The sequence below is a fragment of the Anarhichas minor genome, unplaced genomic scaffold (genome assembly GCF_050575085.1).
Source record: "Anarhichas minor isolate MPS153535 unplaced genomic scaffold, ASM5057508v1 ptg000071l, whole genome shotgun sequence".
Lineage (NCBI taxonomy): Eukaryota > Metazoa > Chordata > Actinopteri > Perciformes > Anarhichadidae > Anarhichas > Anarhichas minor.
Genome location: NW_027466517.1, coordinates 2,030,772 through 2,058,505, shown reverse-complemented (window position 1 = coordinate 2,058,505; position 27,734 = coordinate 2,030,772). Strand labels below are relative to the sequence as shown.

Sequence of the window (27,734 nt, the reverse complement as noted above, 5' to 3'; positions counted from 1 at the left end):
GATTGTCAATCGACGTACCTGAACGCAGCACAGCTAGAAAGGGGTGAGCTCACACACTGTTGTTGTAGATATGAGAAAGCTGTATTTCCTCCACAGAATTGCCAGTCGAGATAGGGGAAAACCCCAAAAGCATACAGTTTATATGATGCTGTAATCCCAGCTGTGATTCAGACATTGACGAGCTCTACTGTCCCTGTTGAGAACCTTTGTGCACATGCACATTAAAACTGCTCTTTTAGGGTTTGGAACATTTTTAAAAACCGTCCTGTCAACAGCTTTACAGATGTGTCTTTTATAACAGGAGGTTTATAAAGAGGTCTATGGGGAAAATGATTTGTGGGCGGCAGGGGATTTTTTTTGTTTTTTGTTGCAGCACCGACTGGCCACTGGGACAAAGTGGCAGCAAGACTGTATCGGATTCATAATTAATCCATCCATGCTGCACAGGTGCTTATCCACAACTTCCTGTTCAACCGCTGCATCACTTTTTTTTTTTTTGACAAAACACTGACGAGCTGCCACGTGAATTCTGCCCTAATTTGCATAAAGTTACATTTTCCAGCGCTATTTTTATTTTTTTTAAGACCACAGGTCAGTCCTGTGGTGCCTGCAATTCACACAGCAAAAATATATTGTCCAAATGGATAAATAATAATACAAACAATCTACTCCAATCATCCCAAACACATATGGCATTGAAGACATATACTGCTGTGGCCAAAAGACATCTTATGTTTTTGCTTAAAATAGATTAACTGCCATAGTTATAGATTAATGTTAACAGCAAACTCCTCTGCCAAGATTTTACACAGTTACAGCTTTATATTTCTCGTGTTACAGGCCAATCTACTCATTACCATTTTAACATGTGGTTCTGATTATTTACTTAGAAAACTGAAGAAAAAAAAAATCCTAAAAAGCCTGAAACTTTTAAATGTACCTACAGTGATGCAAAACAGGAAGTGGATTAATGGAATGAGCTCTGATCTTTATCAGTGTTTTAAAAAAATGCAGACTAAGTGTAGCGTCTGCAGACATGTCAACGCAGGCCTCTAACAGCACTCCTCCCTGAATTATTTCCTCTTTTTTTTTTTTTTTTTTATTCCTCATTAGCTTTGCTAAGTGGCCAAAACGCCACGCTAACACTTAGCACGCCACACGCCCGCTCCCGGGCCAACAGATGTAAAGTGTCCGAGCTGTCTGACAGCCTCGCGGCGATGTATTACCCTGTTTATTCAGCCAAACGCTGCAGATTAATTGCGCTGTGAAGGCCGGGGTTAGCAATGCTAATTTAATCAGAGGCTGTTGTTGTAACACCGCCAGACCTGCTGGAAAAATAGCACCCAACATGTGAGGAGATTTGTGAGAACACAAAGGTGTTTTTTTTGTTTTCCTCGGGGCTCAGCAGTGGTGGTTTCCACCCTGAAATCAGCCTGAAGGGTCAGAGAGCAGACGCAGGGTTTTCCTCAAAGAGTCGCTCTGTAATCCGCTCTGACATCCTGTGTTTCGTGTCCAAACTGCTGCCGTCACTCCGCTCTGGAAAACACATTTATTCATCTGTGATTTAAGGAGGTATTGTTGCTGAGACATTTGTGTGTGTGTGTGTGCAAATGCATTAAACCCCCCCCCCCCCCCCACTCCCTACACACACATACATACAGTTGAAGTTGCTTACTTAACAGTTCACATTTGAGGCATTTAGATTTTTGCTTCTAACTGGTGAATTCCAATGAGGCGACCGTCAGCCTGCAGCAGAGATGAAGTGAAATATTTACACTGCAGCAGAGCATGAGGAATACCTCTATGGTGATTGTGCTGCAGCAGTACTACCAGCTGTGTTACAGTACTGCATGCATGACTGTCAGTACTAGTAGTCCCGTTGGCCTCTGCTTAGTTTCCCAAATAACCTGTTGGATTGAATTGCGAAAGTCAAACATACTCAAGGTTCATGTTTTACTTGTTTCATCATGTTTTGTCCTGTGTTGCCTGCTATTCCACAATAGCTTATGTATGTGAGAAACTCGACACAACCACTCTCACAACTGTACTTGTTCATTTGCAGCACTTTCAGTACATGTTGTGTTCCAGTACCTGAGGTTGTAGTTAATGAGCTGTAGGAAGCTGCTGTGTTTTAATGGCTGCATTGTAATTTTACATCTGTTCCACTGCTTACACAGGCTGTTTTTCTCTCTCTGTGTGTGTGTGTGTGTGTGTGTGTGTGTGTGTGTGTGTGTGTGTGTGTGTGTGTGTGTGTGTGTGTGTGTGTGTGTGTGTGTGTGTGTGTGTGTGTGTGTGTGTGTGTGTGTGTGTGTGTGTGTGTGTGTGTGTGTAGCTACAGATGCAGAACTGTGGGCTAAATGGGAGCAGGCGCTGGGACCAAAGTACCAAGTTCTGGTGAGAGAACACCGTTTTACACATTTTCACTGACACTGTCCATCTTGGATGTTAAACACGGATGCGTGTGTGTATTTAATATATATATGTGTGTGTGTTAGGTGGTGAAGTTGGATCCTGTCATTGAAGACGATGCAGAGCTGCAAAAATCCTCCAAGGTGAGAAACCTTGAGTGTTGTGTGAACACTGTGTGTTCTGAGCTGTGGTGTGTGTTGTTACCATACAGTAGAATATAATGTAACCATATATGGTTGTTTTGGAGGCTGCAGTTAATGATGCAGTTGAATTCCAATACTTTATTCTTTAAAGGTATTTCTAAAAATGTTCAGCCCATTTTTATATCAATGGGGTGAGGTAAAATATTAGAACCGGCTCTCTTCCTCCTGATGTCTTGTATCGTTGGTTACAGCTGCTGCCCGTCCACACTGTGCGTCTTGGTGTGGAGCTGGACTCGTTCGATGGTCACCACTACATCTCCTCTGTGGTCCCTGGAGGCCCCGTGGACAAACATGGAGTCTTGAGACCAGAGGACGAGCTCCTGGAGGTAAATACAAGTACACTCACACACAGACAAACACTGTGGGACTAAATCCCAGACCGTATGTAAGAAGTGGACGTAGTCATCGTGACGTCACCCATTGGTTTGTGGACTGATGTTTTGAAGCCTGGAGTTCAGCGGTTTTGCCCTCGCCATGTTGTTATTATCGCAACCAATGAATAGAGATTACCATATTTGGAATGAGGAGGAGTAACGTAGAGACGCCGTATACGGCTCTGGTAGCGGCAGTGACCTGTCAATCACAGTAAGCCAATTAACAATTATAAGCCAAAGTACAAATTTATTTTCCCTTATTTAATAAATTTTAATGGCACAGAAATTCTTTATAGCATATAATATACAGGTATAAATACTGTACAAAGCCGGAACACCAGCCTCTGCTGGTACACCAGCCTCTGCTGGGTAGGGTAGTTGAAGTCAAATATTTATACCTGTATGCCATAAAGCATACCCTGCTTTATGGTCTATTTGACTCTAAATGGAAAACTCTAAATTAGTTGTTTAACATTATATATAATTTATATGTAATTTGCTGTGTGTGTCTGTGTGTGTGTGTGTGTGTGTGTGTGTGTGTGTGTGTGTAGGTGAATGATGTGCAGCTGTACAGTAAGTCTCGTCGAGAAGTGGTGTCGTTCCTCAAAGAAGTGCCTCCTCCGTTTACTTTGGTCTGCTGCCGACACCCGACCTCTGACCTGGAACCAGAACCACAATCTGAATCTGAATCTGAACATGAACCTGTTCTACGACCTGGACCTGGTCCAGGACCAGTAAGACAGCCACAACCCAGTGTGGAGGAGGTGAGAACATCAAGGAACACACACTCGATATTATTTTTTAATGAGAATATTTATCCAATATTGTGTGTAAAATCACATTCATATTTACTGCAGTTAACTTTGTTCTACTCTTGTAAAGCTCTTTACATGTGTACAACATTTTTAATGCTTTAGAAAGACTTTAATGATCCTATTGTTAAGCTATAAAGTAAGTAAGTAATATAAAGTATATGGTGTTGTGTTCAGATCGAGCTGAAGCTGTCCTCGATGCTCTGCAGACAGACGGACCTGAGAGAGAGCCTCATTGAACAGCAACAGGTAGTTAGACAGGTAACCTGTCTCACTTTGACTCCGGCGTTTTACTGAACACGCATGACGTCATGTACACGTGTGCAAAGTAGACACTGAAAACTCATGAAAGTGATAATGCACATGATAGCATCATAACTAATTAAAATAAATTATTTTGATTTCATTTGAGAATTTGATTTTGAATTTGAGATGGAAAAATGCTTTTATAGGATGGCTTCAGAATTTCATGAAAATGTATAGTTCTGTGACATTAATTTACAATTTTGTTTCACAAAATATATTATGGAAATTACAATCATATTTTCTTAAATCTTACAAAAAAATGCAAAGTTTTGCTCAGTTTTTTTACTTAATACTTTAGTATAGCATCTCATTGTGTGTGTGTGTGTGTGTGTGTGTGTGTGAGAGAGAGAAGAGCAGGTCTGTATTCTAATGGAATAATAACTATAATAATTACTATTGGCAGATGTGGTCTTAAGATAACTGACTTTTTTATATTTGCTTGTTCTTTGTATGTTCATACATTAGTTTTAAGACTCTGTTGTCACTGTTGTGTGTCAGGAGGAGCAGGTATCCCCTGTAGAGGAGGTGCTGATGGAGGCTCAACACAACCAGGAGGAGGAGCTGGGTGAAGATGAAGATGAAGGGGAGCTGGCTCAGTGGTCTCCAGATGTTCAGATCCTTGAGCTTCAGAAGGAGAGAGACAAAGGCCTCGGCTTCAGCATCCTCGATTACCAGGTAAGGACAACACTGTCCTCCACCTGCTGCTGCTGTCATTCTGTCTCTTTACATTATCATTTACATTTCAGACCAAATAATAAACAGCACATTGCATCATACGAAACAATAATAGGCGCACAGAACTGTGATTGATCCTGAAATTCATACTGAATTTGAATACAGAATGTTCTTTTTTAAAATCACATTTTTGTATGAAATGTGCCAGACGTCTGCTGATTCCAGGAGGCAACCGCTGGGTCTGAAAAGTAAAACCAATTGTGGAGGTGCATTGAACTTGCATTCTTTCTAATGGCCATTAGGGGGCGACACCTATTTAGAGTCAAATAGACCATAAAGCAGGGGATGCTTTAGGGCGGGCTTACTGTGATTCACAGGTGGCTGCTACGGCGTCGTCTGTTCTGGGAGTTGTACGTGTTTTCACTTCATGAAAGTTAATTGTGACATTTGTCGCCTGAAAATGTCTCAATCAGCCCTCGGTCTTACTTAGCTCCACCCTCTCACGTCACTCCTGGTTACAAAAAGCCAAGATGGCCAAAAGGCCAAACTCAAGGCTTCTAATCTGAAGTCCACAAACCAAGGAGAGACGTCACAACGATGACGTCACCGTCTTAGATTACAGTCTACGGCCGATTCCAGCTTTTCAAGTGTGAGGGTTCGATGCTTTATTCGTAAACTTAATGTCTTTAGGTATTGTACTCTTGGCTGAACACAACAAGGCACTTTAAGACGTGATGTGAAATTATGAAAGCCCAGTTTTCATTATTTTCTGACTTAAATTATTCTGGATCTGGATGAGGGCTTGCATGCTCAGTCCACTCTGAGTACCATGAAGGACTCTTTCTTTCCCCAAAGAAAGACATTTTATCAAGTCAAGTTTAATGTTGCTGGAAATAAATAATTTAGTGCTGCCAATTTCTGTTAGTTAGTAGGTGATGGCCTGTACATTAGATACAGTCTTTGAATTTATTGCAATCGCTGTGTGAAATAGCACTTATGGTCTTTTCTTCAAAGGTTAATGTTTTATTTCATAAACATTGTCTATTTTATATTCTGTTAGCGATGTGCTCTTTGTTCCCTGTGATTCCACCTCTGCTATGTAACAATGCAGTGGGGAACATAAATTTCCGTACAATACTTTACAACTCTAACAGTTGTTGAGACCAAAGTGTTGGAGCGGACTAAAAACGGTCCGTCTGACGTCTCTAAAAATCACAACAACAAAAAGAAGAACAGGAACCCACAGAAGCAGTCTCACATGGAGTTAATTAGCTCCCTGTGGTTGTTTGGTGATGAGGTGGATGAACACATGCAGGAAGCAGAGAGAGGTGTCTGAGTGAAGCAGTGGACAGCAGGCCAGAGGGTGTGACTCACCCGCTCAACCAGATCTGTTTTCAGGTCCGTTTGTTTTCTGCAGTTAGTTGTAGAAACACAACACATCACAATACAACATTCAATTTAGTCGACTCAGCTTTTATGTCCGATCTCATGAAAATCTCCAAACGTCCACCTGGATGGATTCAAGGATGAACTGATAGAAATTTGGTTGTCAAATGTCACACGTTTTGGGCCATCAAGGATTCACACCAATGTCTAATGGGATGAAATGATGAAGTGAAGAGGATTTTGGACGGACATGGATGTAAACCATTACATGACCACCCGGCTGTAATTCTAGTTTTGTTCGGATGATGTTAATAAGAAGAGTAGATTGTAGAGTTGAAGTTGTAGAGGTTTCTGCCATTTTCTGGAAGTTTTTCCTTTTCTGAATGGAGGATCTGAGGGCAGAGGGTGTCGTATGCTGGACACATTGTAAATTTGTGATTTTGGTCTTTTATAAAAACAAAAGTCAGAGGCGGAGTAGGACGAGTCATCTTTTCGCCATAGTAGGAAAAAAAAAAAAGACTGAAGTAAGAAAAGCATTAAGAAGTAGAAACTATATAAGAGCATATAGAGGCTAAAATTGCAGGGAAAAGGGACAGTGGTGTGGTGAATAGCAGATTAATGCATCGTATGATTAAAGGTGCTAAGTTCTATTCTGAGCTAATCATTGGCTCAGCCGTTGCCATGTTGAGAGCCGTTTAGAGGCAATTGATATGCTCTAAATTCCTTTGAGAGAACCTTTTAAGTACCGGACAAAGACGAACAACAGTGCTGCAGTCTGACACACACAAGGACGTGCTCTGATTGAACTGGAGCCGCAGCTACAGCTCAGATTCTGGAGACACATTGAATTTGTTCGGGGGGGGGTGATATATTTAATGCCCCCCGCGCGCAGTGGACCTGAAGCGAGTTGAATCGATTTAAACTTATCTTTCTTTAGAGTTTTTGCGGTGACTGAAAGATATCATGTTTAGCATCGCCGCCGTCTGGAGAGTAGCTTTGGGAAACCTGTTCTGTTGAGTTTTGTTCTCCCCCACCCTGCTTCATCACTTTAGGCTCAGCTTCACCTACAAGACCTCGCCTTCTCCTCGTCTCCTACTCGTCTCCTCCCCCCTCCTCCTCAGTCGGCCCCAGCTGAAGCGGTCGGGGGGGGTTTAACTCCCTGTTGGTCTACATTCACATCAGCCTGCACATATAGCATCTGCCCAGGGTGCTTGTGTGTGTGTGTGGTGTAAATCGTTATTTTCTTGACATTTGAACTACCTGATAAGACATGAGAAATGAGCACTTAAAGTTTATTTACATGTATTCAGATGAAATAAGTTGTGCGTGTGTTTTTCTTCTTTCCATGCTGCTAATGTGGCTTCTCACTTTCCTTCATTTGCATCTCCCCTGCTCTTCTGACGATGGAGGAGATGCATTTGCTCCGCCTATAAGTCCTCGCCGTGAGCTCCTCCTTCTCCTCCTGTGTCTAAAAACATGTTCTCCAAACTCAAGGCCTGGCATGGTAGCAAGCAAGCGTAATTTACATCAATCTTTAATTAAATTATGCCCCAGCATACAATGATGTTTTAGACGACAATTATCTTCAAAAATGTGAGCAATTGTCTGTTCCCCTGGTGTGTTATATACATGTTGTATAAGTCTTACTTTCTTTTCTAGTTTGAATTAACAAGGTCTTGGAAAAAGGTCCTGACTCTGACATTTTCAGGCTCTTTTTGTTTAATTCCTGCACGTTTCCATTCTTTTAATAATCCTTAATGAACAGTCTCCTCTCCGTGTTACATCAGACAGCTGCGTGTCCTAGTGTCTGTCAGCGGGACACTAAGCCCCAAGCTGCTCCTCAGGTCGCTACCAGCCCAGCAGGCCACGGCTCCTGGCGCTGAGGATGGTTTAAATACAGAGGTTTAATTTATGTACATGGCGATAAAATCAAAAGAAATAATATTAAAGTCATCATCCAAACTGTAGAAGACACTTAAATAAAGAAGCAGCATTGTTCTCATATAGGGCGACTGTGACTCGGAGGTAGAGTCCATCGGAAAATCTCCGCTTCCATCCCACAGCTCCTCCGGTCCATATGTGGGCCAGACTCTGAATTAGTTTAGAGTCCTGAAGGCGCCTCTCAGCGCATGAACGTGTGTGTGTGAATGGGTGAATGTTGACATGTAGCAGAGAACGCTTTGAGTGGTCGGAAGCTAGAAAGGTGCTATGCAAAAGCAAGTAAGTACTAACTTCTATAGTAGCCTCCAGGGTCCTCCAGTCCTAAGATGGGGCGTTTTAGGTCCAGAGGCTGACAGGAAACACTCAGACAGTGACTAAGAGGAACAGTTTTAAACGAGACGGGTGACATATGGGCAGACAGACGGATATATAGATGGTTGGTTGTACTTGTACTAGAGTTCCCGTCGTCAGTACAGAGCGTAGTGTTGTAGAGCTGAGCTCTTAACACCTTAACTCTGAACAGGATGTCTTAAAAAATGAGCAGGTGGGCTGTGGTGAGACCTCATTTGTAAGATTTGTTTGAATAAATCATTTCAGCTATTGCAGTTGAATGTAAAGACTTCCTTAACCGGACAGTTTCTCCAAATCATAAAACAAACTAAAAACAAACTTATATTCCCACTTCTGTCTCCTAGTATCGAGCCACGCAGATGATTTCTGTTTGTTTTTAACTTTCTGTTGGTGTCCCGGTATCGGCTGCTAATTCTTCTTCTGCTGCTTCAATGCAAAAAGAGCTGCATAGAATTACATTTTCAGCATTTTGAATGAAAACTCTGCAGCAATGTGTGTTGAAGTGATCCACAGTGTGACTGTGGAGCCTGATTTTGTACTTATCTTGTATATGATCTCATGTATCTCACTTCATTCAGTCTCTATAGGTCAACACCCTCGTACTGAACAGCCAATCAAAAACCACATACTGATTTCTTGACCTCATAAATGATGTCATTGTGGGTGTGTGGGTGTCATGGCTGGTTAGTCTTGGCTTCAGCTTCAGATCTGGACAAAGCAGCCTGTGTTCAGAGACCAGCTGGAACCAACACACACACACACACACACACACACACACGTTTGACTGCTACACTTGTGAGGACCCTCTTTGACATTATACATTTACTATCTGCTATCTGTAATGTTAATCTTAACCAAGTTTTACCTGAAAAAAAGCCTAAAATTACTTTTCTAAACTTTCTAAAGTTCAGCAGACTCATGTTATAAAATATCTTACACACAAAATAGAAAACGTGAAATGTCTAGAATGTCTTCTATGATGTTCCCATTTCAAAAATGTCCTCTCCTAAAAAACTCAAAATATAGGCTCTAATACAAAAATATCTCACACAAAAGTCAAAAAATAAAATGTATGTTTCACTTTCAAACATCCTCTTTTTTTCTGAACTGTCCTGACTTTCTAAAGTTCAAGTTTATTGCTTTCTTTATGGGAATGACTCACTTTTCTAGTTATCTTTTCTTAATCATCATGTATACGAGATATCTGATTTCCATACAGGACATCACTGACATAAAATATGTCAACACACAAAGGGAAAAGTTAACATTATTTCAGATTTGTCCTCACTTTAATAATGTCCTCATTTTCCAAAGTTGTCCTCACTTTCGTCTCTTAAATGATCAAAATCAAAAATAACGGATATCATTCTTAGTTTTAACTTTCCGAGAATATCCTCACTTTGCAAAAAAATATACTTTTTCCAAAACAAGTGGACCTTTTCTCTCACTTATGTAACCACGTAAGCCTCGGTGTTCTGCAGTAACCTTTTCCTAATCAGCACATAAACAAGAAACTCATATGAGATATATATGTTATCAAATAGCTGACATGCAAAACTGCAAGAAAAAAAAGTCTAATCAAATATTCATTACTTTCACATTTATTCTTCACTTTTGTTTAGTGTGTTGAAACGGGTAAGGACAATTCAGTAAATATAAATGAAATACATAGTTTTATATTCTTCTTTCCTCCACATTTAAAGTGCATATAATTTGAAAAGAAAAGTAAAAATAATCTGAGTTTCTGACTCCTGCATTTCACCTCAGAGTGAAACCGACGCCACAATTTTCTCCAAAAAAAAAAAAGAAGCAACTTCTCTCCCTCTCTTTCCTCTATATCTCTCGCCCAAGGGCATGTCGGTCCAGTGTTCCTGCCAAAGTGTTTCCTGTTACTGACTCTCCGGCTGTCAGAGTCGAGTGAAAGATGGTTGGAGGCAATAAGTGAAGAGCTGGTCTGTCTGTCTGTCTGTCTGTCTGTCTGGACTCAGGCGGATAGTTTCCACTAAAACCTGACACCTTTATAACGGGACCAGTTTCATACCTCAAAACTCTGTTTTCTCTCAAGAGAAACGCAACACATGCAGGTCTACTAGAGCACAAAACATTTTTAATTTTAATTCTAGAAAATGTGGAGTTCATAGATTTACATATTTTCTTGAACATCTCAGCTCAACTTAAAGGTTCCCTTTGCAGTTTTTCACCTCTAGTAGTGCTTAGAGCAGCACTTTTATAAGTAAGTCCTTCACTAATTTCCAAATCATACTTTTTTCTTTTTCATTTAAGCACATACTGCAGCTCTCCTTACAAAGTACGTGCTGTTGCATGCAGTATCTATTCAATTGGGACATACTACATCGCTATAACCAACGACTCTTTATAAGAAGTGGACGTTGTCGCTGTGACGTCACACATTGTTTGTGGACTGCCGTTTTGAAGCCTTGAGTTCAGCATTTTGGCCGTCGCCATCTTGGCTTTTTGCAACCAGAAGCGACACGAGAGGGTGGAGCTAAGTACAACTGAACCAAAATGTTACAGATGCGGACAACTCCCAGACTGGACAAACGCTGTGGTAGCGACCAAGGTAGCCCCGCCCTAAATCATAGCCTGCTTCTGTTTGACTCTAAATGGACCATCATTTACTAAATGAACATCATGCTGTATTGAAGAAGACTTGAAACTAGAGATTGAGACCATAAACTCATGTTTACAATGTTTACTGAGGTAATAAATCAAGAGAGAAGTAGAGTCATTTTCTCATAGACTTCTATGCAACCAGAGGAGTTGCCCCCTGATGGACAATAGAGAGAATGCAGGTTTAAGGAACTTCCGCATTGACCTCACTTTTCAGATCCAGAGGTTGCCCCCTGGTCATGTCATTGCACCTTGAACTTTGACCCTTTTGTTTATATATCCGCTGCGCAAAGGATTGTGGGTCAGCATAGCCAGAGATGCATGCTGGCTTGAATAGTGCAAAATTTGACCGGCTGCAGAAGGACATCCTGGTATTTCTGCCATATTGAATAGTATTGATGTTGGAAAGCACAGCACGTTTTTGTGCATGATGTACTACACATTCTTGCCAATCAACAGGTCCCCTATATTTTAACTCCTGCCCTTTAAGTTTTAGATTCCCATTTGTCTCACATAAGAGCACCATTGATGGAGGGCGATGAGGTCTGGCCCACAGTCAGCGTTCCAGTTCATCCCAAAGGTGTTGGATGGGGTTGATGTCAGGGCTCCGTGCACACCAGTCAAGTTCTTCCACACCAAACTGGGAAAAGCATTTCTTCGTGGAGCTGGCTTTGTGTCATGTTGAAACTGAAAAGAGACAAACACAATAAAACTTCCATCGTATGCTGGAGCATTAAGATTTGCCTTCAATGGAACTAAGAGCAGGAAAAAAAGACCCAGATTATGTAGACAGGAGTGTTCCTAAACTTTTAGCCTTAAAGTTTATATTTTTTGTGAGAAAACGGAGAAAAAAAAGTATGGGAAGTTTGTTCTTCATATTTGTAAAACTTCAGAGTCCCTGAAAGGTCTTGAGTATGTTTAGAATAAAAATGTAAAGTCTAAAGTTCAGTCTCAAAGTTCCTAAAATACTTATTTCCTTAACGGAGTTTCATTCTAACTGGCATCATAAAGGTCTTAAAAACTTTGTGAAGACACTCTGCAATATATATATATATATATATATATATATATATATATATATATATATATATATATATATATATATATATATATATATATATATATATATATATATATATATATATATATATATATATATATATATATATATATATATATATATATATATATATATAAAAAAGCTCCTCATTGGTATATGCGTATGAGTAGTCAACCGTGAAAACATTTCACTACTTTTGGCAAAGTGCATTTTTAATTTCTTTATTTTTCCCTCTCACACTTTCTCCTACATTTCTGATAACTCCACTTTTTTTTGACAGCAGAGGCCTTTACTTTTTCCGGAGGATCTTGTAGGAGTGAAGGACTTGAGTTCTGACTCCTCTCCACCTGTAGCCATGTTGTTCGGTCTAAAAATACAGCTTGGCTTTGTTCTGGCAGCCTGAAACTTGGCACGGCAGCTCGTGCTGCAGCGCGGGCGGTGCCCAGGGTTCAGCGCAGGGGAATTTACAAAATGTACATCCGCTCTAACCAGGAGAAGTATTATAGTTGGCATATGAATCTCTGAGGGGTTTGGATCCGCGGAAGGACCGGGCTGCCCTCCTGGTTACTCAGGTTAAACAGACGAGGGCTTGTTTGTGGAGTTCACTTTACTTTTGGACAAAGTTAGAGGATTACTAGAAAAGTGCAGATCTCCGCCAGGTGTGTCTGAACTGGGAGTGCAGGCCGTGACAGTAGTGGAATGATGGGGACAATATGTACGTTCCATTATCACAGTGTAACCAGAGTGGATAGGCTTCATGGAAACAAACCTCGGACACAATGTCCATGTAAAGCTTGCTGTGTTTTATATAAATAAAACACAGCGGTAGGTAGTTGTACCCATAGACTGTATATAGAAGTGGACGTCGTAATTGTGACGTCACCCATTCGTTTGAGGACTGCTGCCGATTTCGCCGTCACCATCTTAGATAGGCAGCGACCTGTCAATCACAGTAAGCCCCACCCTAAAGCATACCCTGCTTTATGGTCTATTTGGCTCTAAATTGACCATAATTTACTGAATGAACATCATGCTGTATTGAAGAAGACTTGAAACTAGACATTGAGACCATAAACTCATGTTTACAATGTTACAATGTTTACTGAGTTAACTGAGTGAAACAATAAAAAAAGATTATCAAAAAGGTGGAAAACCCAAGTGTACACAATGAATATGAATAGTGTTAATACTAACACTTAATATTACTTGCATTTAAATTGAGAAGTTGTAACCGTTCATAAACAACTACCTAAATTATTTACTAACTTATTGAAATGACAGATGAAGTTTGAAAGACTTTACCATAATTAGATCCAAAAACTTGTGAAGCCTCAGCTAGTACCGCTCTATAAATATGATACAAAACTCACTAAGAAGTTAAATCTCGGGCGAATTCGCAAAAGGATTGCACGTTTTTTTTGCAGACGCTAAACTCGCATAAATAATTCATTGTCAAAGCACCATAACCCCGGTTCTTGTTTTTAAGTCCTGAAACTTCTCCAGTGTCACTGCGGACAGTTTCAACATTTCAATTTGCCTCCAAGAAGCTCGTCTCTTTTCCTTCTTCCATCCACCCTTCTCTTCAGTCTTTGATTGTTCCATCTCTAGTTGGCATGCGTTTGACCTTTGACCTCCTAACTGGAAGCCTATTCTCCCCTCTGCATGTTCGTGTGTTGTTGTTGTGGTGTTTGTACGGGTGGGTTTTCTCTCGTTTCCCTGGTCTCTGTCTCCCCCTGCCTGTCTCTCTGCTGCCTTGCCTTCCTGTCTCTCTTTGCTGAGACTCGGTCTGAATGATGGGACAATAACCGTCTCCCTCTCTCCGACTGTCTCTCCTGTGGGGGGGGGACAGGGGGTGGGCTTTGGCTTCCTCACAAATCTTGAGCTCTTATCACACTCTGACAGGTTCAAAAGCAGAGATGTAGTTTTTTTTTAGTCCAGTTTCCCTCCTGAAAGGTTGCTGGTTCGAACCCTTCCCCCCGTTGGCAAATACTTGTGGCCTCACAGGTGTTCACAGGTCTTCAGCTCAGTGGGATGCCAAGTGTGTGCCAGGGATTTGTTCGCGTCCTTCTTTTATGTGTGGGTTTTTAACAACATTTCACCTCATGAAAAATAAAACAATAACATTTTATTTAGTGTTTTCAAGCATATCAAAATGTAAGAAATACAAAATAATTATCAGAATCACCATTTATAAAAAGCTCTGTTAATAATGAGCAGTTATGTCGCAGCTAATCACATCGCAACGCTCTGTTCAGCTCTTGAGTTTACCAGGTATACACACGTTAGAAATAACCTCTTTCAGAGACGCTATGGAGAGATTAGTAACTGCAAACTGAGGTTTTAGAAAGTCAACTAATAATAATAATCATACAAATAATATACTTTCTTTATTCAGCGAATTTCTAAACAACGTTACAAAGAGCTTTGCATGGTCAAACCAGTAACAAAGACATTTCAGGACTATATGAACATAAAATGGACATAAAATGCCCAAAAGTAATGTAAAAATAAAAAACTGTTAACATTAAAAAGATGACACATTGGAAATACAATGATGTGCTTGCATTAATAAAAACAAGTTTAAAGGATAATGTTTTGAGAAGTGATTTAAAAGATGTCAGTGGTTCTGCAAGAACTCTGATCCTCAAGCAGAGCTCCCGGGTCTGATGTGATTGTGTCTTTGAAGGCGTCTGTCTCAGGTATTGAAAGCGCTGAGTGTTGGTAAATGACTCTAACGTGATTGTGTTTTTTGGCTCTCTCTGCAGGACCCGCTGGATCCCGGTCGGTGCGTGATGGTGATCCGGTCTCTGGTCCCCGGCGGCTCGGCAGAGCGCCACAGCGGTTTGCTCCCCGGGGATCAGCTGGTGTCGGTCAACCAGACCCAGCTGGACCCGCTGACCCTGGACCAGGCCTTGGAGGTCCTGAAGTCCGCCCCGCCCGGCACAGTCCGCCTGGGCATCCGCAAGCCTCTGTCTGTGGTACGTCTGCTACACCTTCTGGTTTCTCATGAATGAAGATTGTTTTTATTCAGGTGCTGCTTCTTGTTGTTGATGAGAGTCTGAACTGTCTGTGCAGGTGCAGGGACCAGAGAGGATCAGCCAGGTGTATCTCAACAACACACAACTGCCCGTACCAAAGGTAACACACACACTCACACATTTTATGACCCCCGTCCACATCCTTAATAGTACTGTCAACTAACCGGTCAAATTTGAGAGGCTGGAACAAGAGACAAGAGTAGAAAACCTGAGGAGAAATCCACAGATGAATACATTTTCTCTTTGAAGTTTAACAGTGGCAGCCCGTGTCTGTCTGTCATTCTTGGTCACGCGGTGGTATTTCAGACGACAGTCTGCAATAATCCAGTAAAGTGGAAGCTGTCCCAGCTCCTGATCAATGCTTTTAGGAATGACGTGTTCAATGATAGCATGCAGCTGGTTTGCAAGTCTAAATACTTCCAGCCGTGACGTGTGCACATTTCAACAGGGGAGGTTCATTCACGACCTCTGGATCGTTTTTTATCTCATATACGTAGATTTTCTTTGTCGGACAGTCTTCATCAGCAAGAGGAGCTGAGAATCAAAGGTCGTAGGAGGGAAGTACTGTGGTACTTTAAAGTACCATGCACACTCACACCACACCTCTTTGACAAAAAGATTGACATTTATCTGAAGTCCTCATTTCATTTAATTACATATGAGACATTTGATTTTCATATCTTTAATGGACATTTTGTGTCATCGGCCCCGCTTGATTTGCATACATTGACGCATCAACAATTACTCGTGACTCACGCGGTTTGATTTTACGACTGTTGCGGCACCAAATACAAGTCATGTAATCACTATACATGACATGACAGAGTGAAGATACAGAAGTTGCGCCACCAAAAAGTACGGGTCGGCTCACTGGTCAGCCGATGTTCATCTCTCACACTCGCATAGAGGGACAGAGAGTCTGTGCTACAGCGAACCTGCATTAAAGCCCTTCAAGACATGTTTGTGATTTTGAGCTTTACAGAGAAAATTCATCCCTAACACCAGATCTCTGAACAGAGACTGGTTACCTCTCTCTCTCTATATCTATCTATCTATCTATCTCTCTATCTCTCTATCTATCTATCTATCTATCTATCTATCTATCTATCTATCTATCTATCTATCTATCTATCTATCAAGTCACTCAAGACTAATTGGACTATTAAAATATTCTCCTCTAACATTATTCTCTTCCTCCTCCTCGCTGCCTCTTCCCTCCATCTTCCACAGTTAAATCTCTCCCCCCCCTCTCTCTCTCTCTCCCTCCCCCTCTTTATCTCCTCCCTCTTAACTCACTTCAGTTTGCTTTATTGGTCTGGATATCAGACGCACAGCGCCGCCGAGGCCTTTGACTATACAGAAAAATAAACCGAGAGATAAATAGACGTAAATAAATATGTGCAGCATGACGGGGAAATGGATGAAAAACGGATGCAGAGTTCAGACTGGTGATTTCAGCTCTGTGGAAACATCCAGCAGGTTCAGGCTGAATTTCTCTCTCTGCTGTGACACAAAAGCTGGTAACTGATGGAAGAAAACCCGATGTGACAAATACTCCACTGTCAGAGAACATTATATGAAATGTTTTTGGGTTTTTTTGCTTATTGATTGTAACATCCCCTCTGGAGTTTTATTTACAGAAAGATGACAGGGGGCAAGAAATAGAGCCATACAGGAAGTATAAACTGTTAGTAGTTAGTAAATACGCCACTACAGATATACTGTGTATCTCAATACAGTTTCATGTTTTCCTCAGTTACATGCTGACTCTTCTACCAGAAGCCTCCAGTATCACTTTCACTAATAATAATAATTATAATAATTATAATCTGGCTGTAAAGATGTCTTATGAATCTTTTTTTTTTCCCAGCTTCATGTTGTAACTTTTGTAAACTTTGCAGGAGTTTTGGGGAAAACGTGCAGATGGGAACTTGTGTTGCTTTCATAGATCGATGCTACTGGACCGATGAATTTAGGCACAAAGAAATTTGCTTCTGCGACCCAAAGATTCAGTTTTTTAGCCAAAGCGGTTATTGCACATCATAGCTGAGCTGTCCATGAAATCTGTTGTAGTTGTTGGGACATCCTGCAGACAGACAGACAGACAGACAGACACAGACAGACAGACAGACAGACAGACAGACATAAAAGGGACTGAAACTCCATCTATGTGTCGGTGATATGTAAATGTGCCATCTGCAGTTTGGAGTCTCGGTAGCTATGAACTCTCGAAGTCACGTTTTCTTTCTCCATTCAAATCTTTCTCTCTCCTTTTCTTTTCCATCGCACCTCTGCAGTCTTTCCTCCTCTTCCTTCATCTCTCCCTTCTCTCTTTCACCTCCTTTTTTCCCTCTATCATCTCTCTTCTCTTTCATCTCCTCCTCTCTTTCACCTTCTCTCACCCTCTCTCTCTCCCTCCTCTCCTTAATCTCTCCTCTCCCTCCTCTCTGTCTCTGCAAAGCTGCTGACTCAGCAGGATGGCTGGATGGTATAAAGTGCTCTATCAGCTCAACCAGCAGCATCTCTCTCTTAAGTGAGTTGGGGGGTGGAGAGGGGGGGGTACTCTGAGGACACTTTGGTCCTCCAGCATCAGTACACTCAAGTACTGCGGGACTCTGAGGAAATACTACTGCAGTAGTGTTGAGTTGAGGACAGAGATGATCCTCCACGGCTCTTCTGTCCAAAGTAAAGCCTCTCTTTGGCGTTCGTCTTTGCTTTTCGTGTTTAGCAAAGCAAGCAGAACTCGAGACTGTTTGGCACAGTTTAAATGTTAAAAATCGAGTATCATGAGTATTTCTTTCACACGGAAATCTGCAAAAAATGTGGATTCAGTTGACGAACTCCAAACAGCTGTTTGTCGAGAGAAAATGCTCTAAATTGTTATTAATCTTCATTCAATTCAATTATTCAGCACAAGTACTGTAAGTCTTAAGATCCCCGTCCTGAGGGGATGTACGTCTTAACAACTTGAAAGGACCAGATGAAAATATGGGTGGCATAAATTTGAATGCACAAGTTATTATCTTGTGAATTTGTATGTGCATTTTGAATGATATATATATATATATACAGTTGTGTGAAAAAGTGTTTGCCCCCTTCCTGATTTCTTATTTTTTTGCATGTTTGTCACACTTAAATGTTTCAGATCATCAAACAAATTTAAATATTAGACAAAGATAACACAAGTAAACACAAAATGCAGTTTTTAAATGAAGGTTTTAATTATTAAGGGGGAAAAAAATCCAAACCTACATGGCCCTGTGTGAAAAAGTGATTGCCCCCTAAACCTAATAACTGGTTGGGCCACCCTTAGCAGCAACAACTGCAATCAAGCGTTTGCGATAACTGGCAATGAGTCTTTTACAGCGCTGTAGAGGAATTTTGGCCCACTCATCTTTGCAGAATTGTTGTAATTCAGCCACATTGGAGGGTTTTCGAGCATGAACCGCCTTTTTAAGGTCATGCCACAGCATCTCAATCGGATTCAGGTCGGGACTTTGACTAGGCCACTCCAAAGTCTTCATTTTGTTTTTCTTAAGCCATTCAGAGGTGGACTTGCTGGTGTGTTTTGGATCATTGTCCTGCTGCAGAACCCAAGTGCGCTTCAGCTTGAGGTCACGAACAGATGGCCGGACATTCTCCTTCAGGATTTTGGGTAGACAGCAGAATTCATGGTTCCATCTTCCAGGTCCTGAAGCAGTAAAACAGCCCCAGACTCACACTACCACCACCATATTTTACAGTTGGTATGATGTTCCTTTTCTGAAATGCCGTGTTACTTTTACGCCAGATGTAATGGGACATACACCTTCCAAAAAGTTCAACTTTTGTCTCGTCAGTCCACAGAGTATTTTCCCAAAAGTCTTGGGGATCATCAAGATGTTTTCTGGCAAAACTGAGACGAGTCTTTATGTTCTTTTTGCTCAGCAGTGGTTTTCGTCTTGGAACTCTGCCATGCAGGCCATTTTTGCCCAGTCTCTTTCTTATGGTGGAGTCATGAACACTGACCTTAATTGAGGCAAGTGAGGCCTGCAGTTCTTTGGATGTTGTTCTGGGGTCTTTTGTGACCACTTGGATGAGTCGTCGCTGCGCTCTTGGGGTAATTTTGGTCGGCCGGCCACTCCTGGGAAGGTTCACCACTGTTCCATGTTTTCGCCATTTGTGGATAATGGCTCTCACCATGTTAGACAGATGATGTGGTATGCTTCATGAGCCGTTCCTTTCCTTCTCCACACTTTTCTCTTCCCATCATTCTGCTAAGTTCATCTTGGTGTCATCTGTCCAAAGAATCTTTTTCCCAAACTGGTCAGGCTTTTTCAGATGTTTTCTGTTAAAGTCTCATCAAGCCTTCCTGTTCTTGAGCGTCACCAGTGGTTTGCACCTTGTTGTATTTAGATTCATGAAGGCGTCTCTTGATTGTAGACTTTGACAATGACACTCTACCTCCTCCAGAGTGTTCTTGACTTCAGTAGATGTTATGAAGAGTTTTTCTTCACCAAGGAAAGAATTCTGCGATCATCCACTTTAGATGTCTTCCGTGGTCTCCTATTGTCGGCATCATTTGTCATGAAATAGAGACAGAACCGACCACATCTGGCCATGAAAATGTGGGTGGCTGTGTAAAAATGGCCGTAATTCCATAACGGTTCATGTAATATTTAAGTTATATCCATTGAATTAAAGCTGAAAGTCTGCACTTCAACCACATATTGACTGATTAGTTTCAAATCCACTGGAGTCGAGTAAAGAGGTAAAATTAGAAAAACTGTCACAGTCCAAATACTTCTGGCCCTGACTGTATATTGGACTCTATGTTCTCTGATGTACTCTGCTGCGTACTGTTGTACTGTACTGTACTCTGCTGTGTTACTTTCTGTCCTCCTGCAGTATCTGCTGTGCAGCCGTTTTATTTCCTGTTTTATATGCAGCCCATTTGACTGAAGAGGGTTTTTTCACAGCCCACAGGTCTCTGATGGGTTTCCATAAAGACAGCCGGGTCGGCGCTGTCACTTCATCGTTCTCGGTCACGCCAGCCCGCTGACCAGAGAGAGACCCCCGTTACACATCCACACCTCGTTAACTTTTTAGAGGTCATATGTAGAAGACTGCTGCTGCTGTAGTTACAGGCTGCGATTACATTATTCCCATCATCTTTGTGCAGATAAAGAGCCGCAGCGAGTCACAGTTCAAATCCAGTCAAACAGGAATACAGGAGAGAAAACAACCAGCTTTACGGGCCGCCGAGAGCTGTCGGACAACACAGTAACACCAACCATCAACTTTTACTCTGGTTGCTGTAAAAGAGCCGACATCGCCACTATGTTCACTCCGGGTCTTTTATTTGTTGATTTAATTGATCGTCACCCACTTTGGACAGTTATCTGATTGCAGAAACGTTCCTGTCTCCTTTAACAGCTAAATAAACAAGAACTTTAACTCGGGTGATTAACGAGGACAGGGGCCACTTCTTTGAGAACTCGTTATCTCTGGACGGCCTGGAGGATTTTTTTTCTTCAAATTAGGCGTAAACATCCACCTGGAGTCAAGAATGAAGTGATTAGATTTGGTGGTCAAAGGTCACCTCACGTATGTCCCATTCTCATGAACGGGATGTTCCAGGAAGGCCTTAGGGGAAGCTCTTCAAATTTGGCACAAACTTCCATAAGACCTCAAGGATGAACTTATTAGAATTTGGTGGTCAAATGTCACACACACACACACAAATGTCTAATAGGATGAAAAGAGGAAATATATTGGGAGCGTTTCACTGACATGTTATGGATGAAATGAGCAAAGTAATCAGTAGATTAATAAGGTAAATAAGCATTGGTATGATGGCATTTACACCTCAAGATTGTGGCCTAACTAGAAGTTTTTCAAGATCTAGATCAGGTTAATACCAGGTGGAGATTGTGTCTACAACACAACCAGGCACAAGAGCTAATCCCCAAGATTTGAATGAGTGGCCCATAGATGGCCACTGCAGTAAAAGGAGTCCAGCATCCAGCAGCACACCGCCTCGCCGAAATGCTGCAGAGTGTCTGAAGCGACCAACTCGTCATCTCAACTGTCCTCATCGTCTAATGGCAGAGATATTAAATGACAACATCTTTTAATCTTATGAATATGAGGCCAGGCAGTCACGGCCAATACACATCAGCCTGCAGAACATCCTGTTAGCGTTATGAGCTCTCTGCCGCTGCCGCCGTCTGCTCCTCACCTCCATTATACGGCCGTGATGGGCCGGCTTCCCAGGCCCAAATTAAAATAAGAGGAAAAGAGTCCTTGGCGATGCGGCCTCGTCGATGGAAATTAGCCTAAGTGTTGTCATTAATATTTCCCGGCGCGCGGGCTAATGTCTGCATCGTAATGTTAAGAACAGGATATCCCCTCAGTATCTGCTGAGGAAGGCTCTTTGGGGAGTTGGAGAAAACCTTTATGTGTTCAGAGATGAAGGCTAATGTTCAAAGTAAGTCAAGTTTTAGATTTAGTGTCGGGCTGCCTTTTTTCAGTTTAGTTCCTTCACTGAGGAGACGGCTCCAAGCTTCTGGGTCCTACAGTCTGACTCATTCAGGGAGTGCTTTCATTTATCTGACATCCAGGTTGTCCTAGATATACAAAAAAACTAAAAAAAACAAGCTCCAGTGGACTGATGGAGCTGTTTGGATGAGAGATGGTTTTTGTTTTCGGATTTTTCCCAAATTAGCTCTCAAATTCCCTCGGGCGCTGTCTCAAAGTGATGTTCTTCATGTGTTCTAAAATCCATTTAAAGTATTAGGAAGAAGAAGAAACTGGTGAGAGTTGACAAGTGTCTGTATTCATTGTCTTCCAACGGATGACTTGGTGTGTGAAGTGTTTTTACTTTCTGTCCTCCAGGTGACCTCTTACTCATTCAGACACCATCCTTCTGCTGTGACCTTTGACCTTCCTCTTGTGGATTTTTGTTGTAGTTGTTAAACTCTTTGTTTGTGTTTCAGGGTTTCGGCGACGGCTCCATCCTGCCAGAAGACCTTCGTCAGGAGGAGGAGGAGGAAGACGAGGAGCCAGAACTTATCCTGGACGGAGGTCTGCCTCGCTACTCCTCCTCCTCTCTGGCCTCCGATCTCCTGCCTCTGGAGGAGGGCAGGGAGATGGCTGTGGACGAGGATTTGGAGGAAGAGGAGGAGGAGGAGGAGGAGGAGGAGGAGGAGGTGAAGACGAAGACGCAGGAGACAATGGAGGAGAGCGTGGGCTCCCTCCCTAAGAGACCTCCTCCGTCTTGGGAGGAGTGGAAGCTCACCTCCAGCTGGTCCAGTAGAGCAGAGGAGGTGAGGGTGTGGAGCGATGATGCACGTAAATATTTATTCCGCGCTGAGCGAGCCAGGTAGTGTTAGGGACGTCACTTCGCCGTTTTATAGTTGAAGCCGAACCGAAGCTTCACGTTTCCTGCAAATGTTTCAAATTATAAGCCAGGAAAGTGAGTACAAACAAGTTGTCTCAATGGCATCAAGATCTTTTATTTTGAAAGACCTTCTGTGGAGAAGAGAAACATGATGTGTCAGGTAGGAAATACAGGGGATGTAGAAATGGGAATGACATGCAAAACAAAGATGTCTGAGTGGAATAAAACCAGGAACGTTGTGGTTTTATCAAAACGCTTATAAGCCACCAGAACGCTGCATCTCCTTCCATTTGAAGATCTCAAAACATTACAAACTTGCAATTGGTATGAATGTCATTTATCTATTCTGCAGGTAAGTTGTGTGTTTTAAACTGTATTTGTTTTGTCTGCTTTATATTGTTTACCGGTATACGTTTCTTGTACACAGGTCTCTCTCAAATTGTCCTGTTTATCTTTTACTTTGAAACACTTGCAGCAAACATTAAGCTTAAGTGAGGGTAAATTGCAATCAAAAAAGGTCAAAGTAGTGACAGGAATTAGTAAGTGATAGAAAATAGTGTTTGTCGACATGACTCTGTTGTTGTACTTTGAAATTTAGCACATTTTACTACATTTTTACTTTATTTGAGAAATTACTTTATTTACACATCAGTGTTTCCACACACATTTTGGAGTAACATGCAGCAATTTCTCATTGGTATTTTGATCCTTCCTTTCTGATATTGCAATTTAATGTGACATTTTTTCAAAATGATTTGTATTCATTGTTTGTGTTTTCAGAAGCAGGAAGAGCTCAGCGGGAGAGAAGAGGAGGAGGAAGACCAGCTGAGATCAGACCACGACAGCATTGTGTCCATAGGAAACCTGATTGTTGGTGAGAAAGAGAATTTTAAATCATACACAAAGATGTTTGTTACAGAAGGCCGTAGAGCCGCTGCATGAAGGTGATATTCTTTGCAAAAGTTTTGTTTGCGACTCCAATTGATTTTAAGATACATACATAAATAACATACCTGCAAGTCTATAGACTTTAAATATCCAAACCAAAGAACATTGATTCTATAGTGTGGGATATATACAGATAAAATCTACAACTAAAACTACAGTAAAACCGTTAATTGAGTCGACTTTGAGAAGACATTATGTAATACATAACCCTAAGCTTTCTACCATAAAGTGTCAGTTTTTATTTTGTTACCGCAGAATGATTTGATCAGAGAAGAAGACAGCCTGTTGTGTTGAGATCACAAGACAACAAGGCTTTATAGATTATGACATGATTGTGATAGATAACAAGTTCAGATGTCACTGTAATTGCATTTGTGTGATGCACCTGATATGTTGTAAAGGTGTCCAATGCTGCGACGCCACACAGTGCTGCAAGTGTGCATCGAACTTTCAAAATAAAAGAGAGGAGAGAAAGAAAAGGTGCGATGGCATCCAGCTGTTTTTTTTTTAAATGCACATTTTCATTTTGTCCATAAAAAACAGCTCCATGGAAAAAAGACGCAAGTTGTTTGTGTGGATAAAAGTAGTTTGGTGAATAAACGATGATGTCCAAGTAGCATTAACTTCCAGTGAAGAGCTGACAGATCTGTGTGGAGCGATGAGGAGACTGTAACCGTCCTCACATCGATACGTGAAACAAACAGAAATCATGTTCTCCCGCTGGTTTTCCTTCATTTGAGCTTTGACCGGAGCTCTTTTAGTTCTTCTTCTGCAGTGCTTTAATTAGCTCCAGCAGCTCTTTATCTCCATCAACACATTAAACTTATATTCACACCACCTAGTGGGCAGAAACAAGCATTCGATCAAATCATTCATTCCTTTTATTTTGCAGATTGTTTTGTAACGGTGATTGAAATTTGCAATAATATAGATGGAAACATGCGGCAGAGGTAGAGAGGGTGTGTGTTTGACATCCTGCTAATCTGTCTTTACTAATATAGTGTGTGTGTGTGTGTGTGTGTGTGTGTGTGTGTGTGTGTGTGTGTGTGTGTGTGTGTGTGTGCGCGTATGCAGGTATTTCAGACTCCAGAGACAGTGAAGCAGACTCTGAACTCACGCTGACAGACACCGACACAGAGTCAGTATCTACTGCACCTCCCCATCCACCCTCTCCTCCTCTCTCTCTTCCCCTTGCTTTCAATAAATCACCTATTTATCCTCCTCTGTCTTGTCCTCTTGCTGTCCCTCAGTCACCTCCTCTTTGTCCTCTCTCTCTCTCTTCCCCTTGCTTTCAATAAGTCACCTCCTCTTTATCCTCCTCTGTCTTGTCCTCTTGCTGTCCCTCAGTCATCTCCTCTGTCTCTTCCCCTTGCTTTCAATAAGTCACCTCCTCTTTGTTCTCCTCTGTCTCTTCCCCTTGCTGTCCCTCAGTCACCTCCTCTTTGTCCTCCTCTCTCTCTTCCCCTTGCTGTCCATAAGTCACCTCATTTTTGTCCTCCTCTGTCTTGTCCTCTTGCTTTCCCTCATCACCTCTTCTTTGTCCTCCCCTTGCTGTCCCTCAGTCACCTCCTCTTTGTCCTCCTCTGTCTCTTCCCTTTGCTGTCCATAAATCACCTCCTACTTGTCCTTCTCTGTCTCTTCCCCCTTGCTTTCCCTCCATCACCTTTTTTGTCTCCTCCCCTTATTATCTCCTCTGTCATCTTCTCTTAATCCTCCACCTCCTCTCCGTCTCCTCCTCTGTTGTCTCTGTGTCTCCTTCTTGTGGTTACACATGTCATGGTAAACTGGTGTATACTGGTATACATCCTGTATGTGTGTCACACTGAGCATCTAGTTTGTTCTCATCAATCCGATTTTTCCTTGAGAATCATATAAATCAAACATCACTGAACCATTTTCTTATTAAAGTATTATTACTTATGCCGTGTTCACACCAAACGCGGCGCGAATAATTCGCACGAGTAGACTACATACAAAGTCTATACACAGACACGATGAGACTGGAGTGACGAGTATTCGCGTTTGCGCACCGCGAATGACAAAACAAACGCGTGACGCTGCGGCGCGATAGCCTATCAGCGTTGAGATGCTCCCCCTGTCATCAGTGACGTCCTGCCGTTGTTGAATCAGGAAACAAATACTGTAGCCGTCTGTGTTCACCCAGAGCTCTACGATACCTCATATCAATAGAGACCGGACCAAACTATGTGTATAAATGTGTGTGTGTGTGTATAAACCTAATGGTACAAACAATGAAAAAGACGCTGCCGTATTTACGCCGAGATGACGTTATTTTGAGTGTTGATGGAGCTGCTACAATGTTAGCATAGCCTAGCACCGATCGAAAACAAGTATTATAAAAGTCATTTGCTTGTAGTCTTGCGGAGAGAACTAACTAGCCATGAATTCAAACTTTTTACAAATTGGCATCATTACGTAGTTATTTTGGCGTCCTTTTTGTCCGTTTATTGCAGTTTATTCACAGCAAAATTCTCCTCCAGATGATGTAAACCCAGACAAGAAGGCGTTTAGTTTCCCGGGATATCTGGGAACAAGTGCTAAGCAGAAATAGAGGTTATCTCTTCCATGGTTGATGGCGAAAATAAATGGCTTAAGTTGATAACGGCTTTCAGGGCGATAAGCCACGCCCCCTCTCTGGTGCATCTAGTGCAGATGGCACGAATCACGTGAATGACCACAAATGATCCCCCGCCAGTCATTTGGTGTGAACACGGCATAACAGACGTCTTTATTTATTATCTTTCATTTCAAGTGGGGCTGGGGGATGAGCCCTAAATATATGCTGTTTTATTTTTGGATGTTTTCTGCTAGATCAATAAATAGTCTTCATGAAGTAACACATGGTGAAGCCTATTTTGAACTTCATTGTAAAGGAGAACTGGTTCTCAAATGACTTATCTGGTGATTTTAAAGGGCAAAATGGTCGTAACAGTTTCAAGTAAAATTCAAATTGATATAAATACATTTCTCATTTCTATTTATGCACATAGTGAATCGCATTGAACTGAGTGGTGATGTAAAAACTAAACCTGCAATGTGTGAAAGATGTTCCCTCAGAATATTTCACATCAGAATGTCTGAGAGATTTGAGTTAGTATACGTTTGTTATTATCAGTTTAGACGCAGTAATTGTGTATCATGATATCTCGAGATATGATATTATCACAACATACGTGAAATGATCGTATTTAATTATCAAATTTGAAGGTTTATCCATATTTGTCTTTGCTATGGCTGCACAAATCTATCTGATGGCAATATATGCTACGTGTTGTGCATCATTTTAGACCTGTCACCATAACATTCAGCGTGACAGATTACATACTTTGGGACTTCCACCAGCTCTATGAGTTTGAGCTGCACAGCATGATGACTGATCCAGGTTCCAGTGAGATGTTAATAAAGACAAACCTACTTTTCCAAATTCTATTTCCCATCTCGTCGGCTCATTATGCTCGATCTGCTTCCAATTTCAGCATCTCAGTAACTGATTATAAGACAGAAATCACACCAGTGAAGAAGTCAACGGGTGAAAAATGTTTTTTCTTGTCTTCTCTCTCTCCGTGGAGGTCCGTCAGGACGGTTGACACTGAAAGAAGGAAGAGGCGGAGCCAGGGAGGAGCCTTTCTACCAATCAGAGGAGGCCACGGGTGAGAAGACCTGCTTCATCTGCAGCACCTCCAGTTAGAATGAGCCCGCAGAATCCCTGTAGCTAACTCTTTGTGTGCGTTCACAGCGATCTTCCTGAAAGAGAGGAGGGCGAAGGAGAGGAAACGCCGGCCTTCAGTCACTGGGGACCCCCCCGCAGGTAACACGCACGCACATAACCAGCGTGGCGTTTTTTATGTTTGTTTTATAGCAGCTTGAATGACGCGACCAAACATTTTGGGGCTTTTCTTGTACACGCGTTGTATTCGCAGGCATGTATTTGGAGGCATAAACACAGAGCTGAATTGTTTATTGTTTGACTTTTCCCAGAATCCACATTTTGAAATATGCAAAAAGAGTCAACATTTTTACATACGGTAAAGAGAACAATAACATCAAAACCCCTTCATATGCAAAACATTAAAAAAAAAAATTGAACAATTAAAATCATTGAACAGACAAACCACAATAATCTCAGTTCATCTAAACATCCATTATGCAAAAAAAAAGTTTTGGGCTTTATTTTCCAGGCCTCTCTGAACCCCAATAG

The 27,734-nt window shown here is 41.7% G+C and overlaps 1 protein-coding gene across 3 annotated transcripts in view; it reads left to right on the top strand.

The window, feature by feature from the left end:
- patj (PATJ crumbs cell polarity complex component) overlaps window positions 1–27,734 on the top strand; it is a 124,568-nt gene that overhangs the window by 24,229 nt on the left and 72,605 nt on the right. For 2 of the 3 annotated variants that reach the window (XM_076079363.1, XM_076079361.1), the window contains exons 12-24: window positions 2,333–2,394; window positions 2,496–2,552; window positions 2,804–2,938; window positions 3,538–3,750; window positions 3,976–4,059; window positions 4,603–4,779; window positions 14,914–15,126; window positions 15,224–15,286; window positions 22,164–22,493; window positions 23,348–23,441; window positions 24,590–24,653; window positions 27,106–27,186; window positions 27,273–27,344. In XM_076079363.1, the coding sequence (XP_075935478.1) occupies window positions 2,333–2,394; window positions 2,496–2,552; window positions 2,804–2,938; window positions 3,538–3,750; window positions 3,976–4,059; window positions 4,603–4,779; window positions 14,914–15,126; window positions 15,224–15,286; window positions 22,164–22,493; window positions 23,348–23,441; window positions 24,590–24,653; window positions 27,106–27,186; window positions 27,273–27,344 (1,645 nt within the window). The remainder of the gene's footprint in view (window positions 1–2,332; window positions 2,395–2,495; window positions 2,553–2,803; window positions 2,939–3,537; window positions 3,751–3,975; window positions 4,060–4,602; window positions 4,780–14,913; window positions 15,127–15,223; window positions 15,287–22,163; window positions 22,494–23,347; window positions 23,442–24,589; window positions 24,654–27,105; window positions 27,187–27,272; window positions 27,345–27,734) is intronic. The other variant, XM_076079362.1, reaches the window with a different exon arrangement.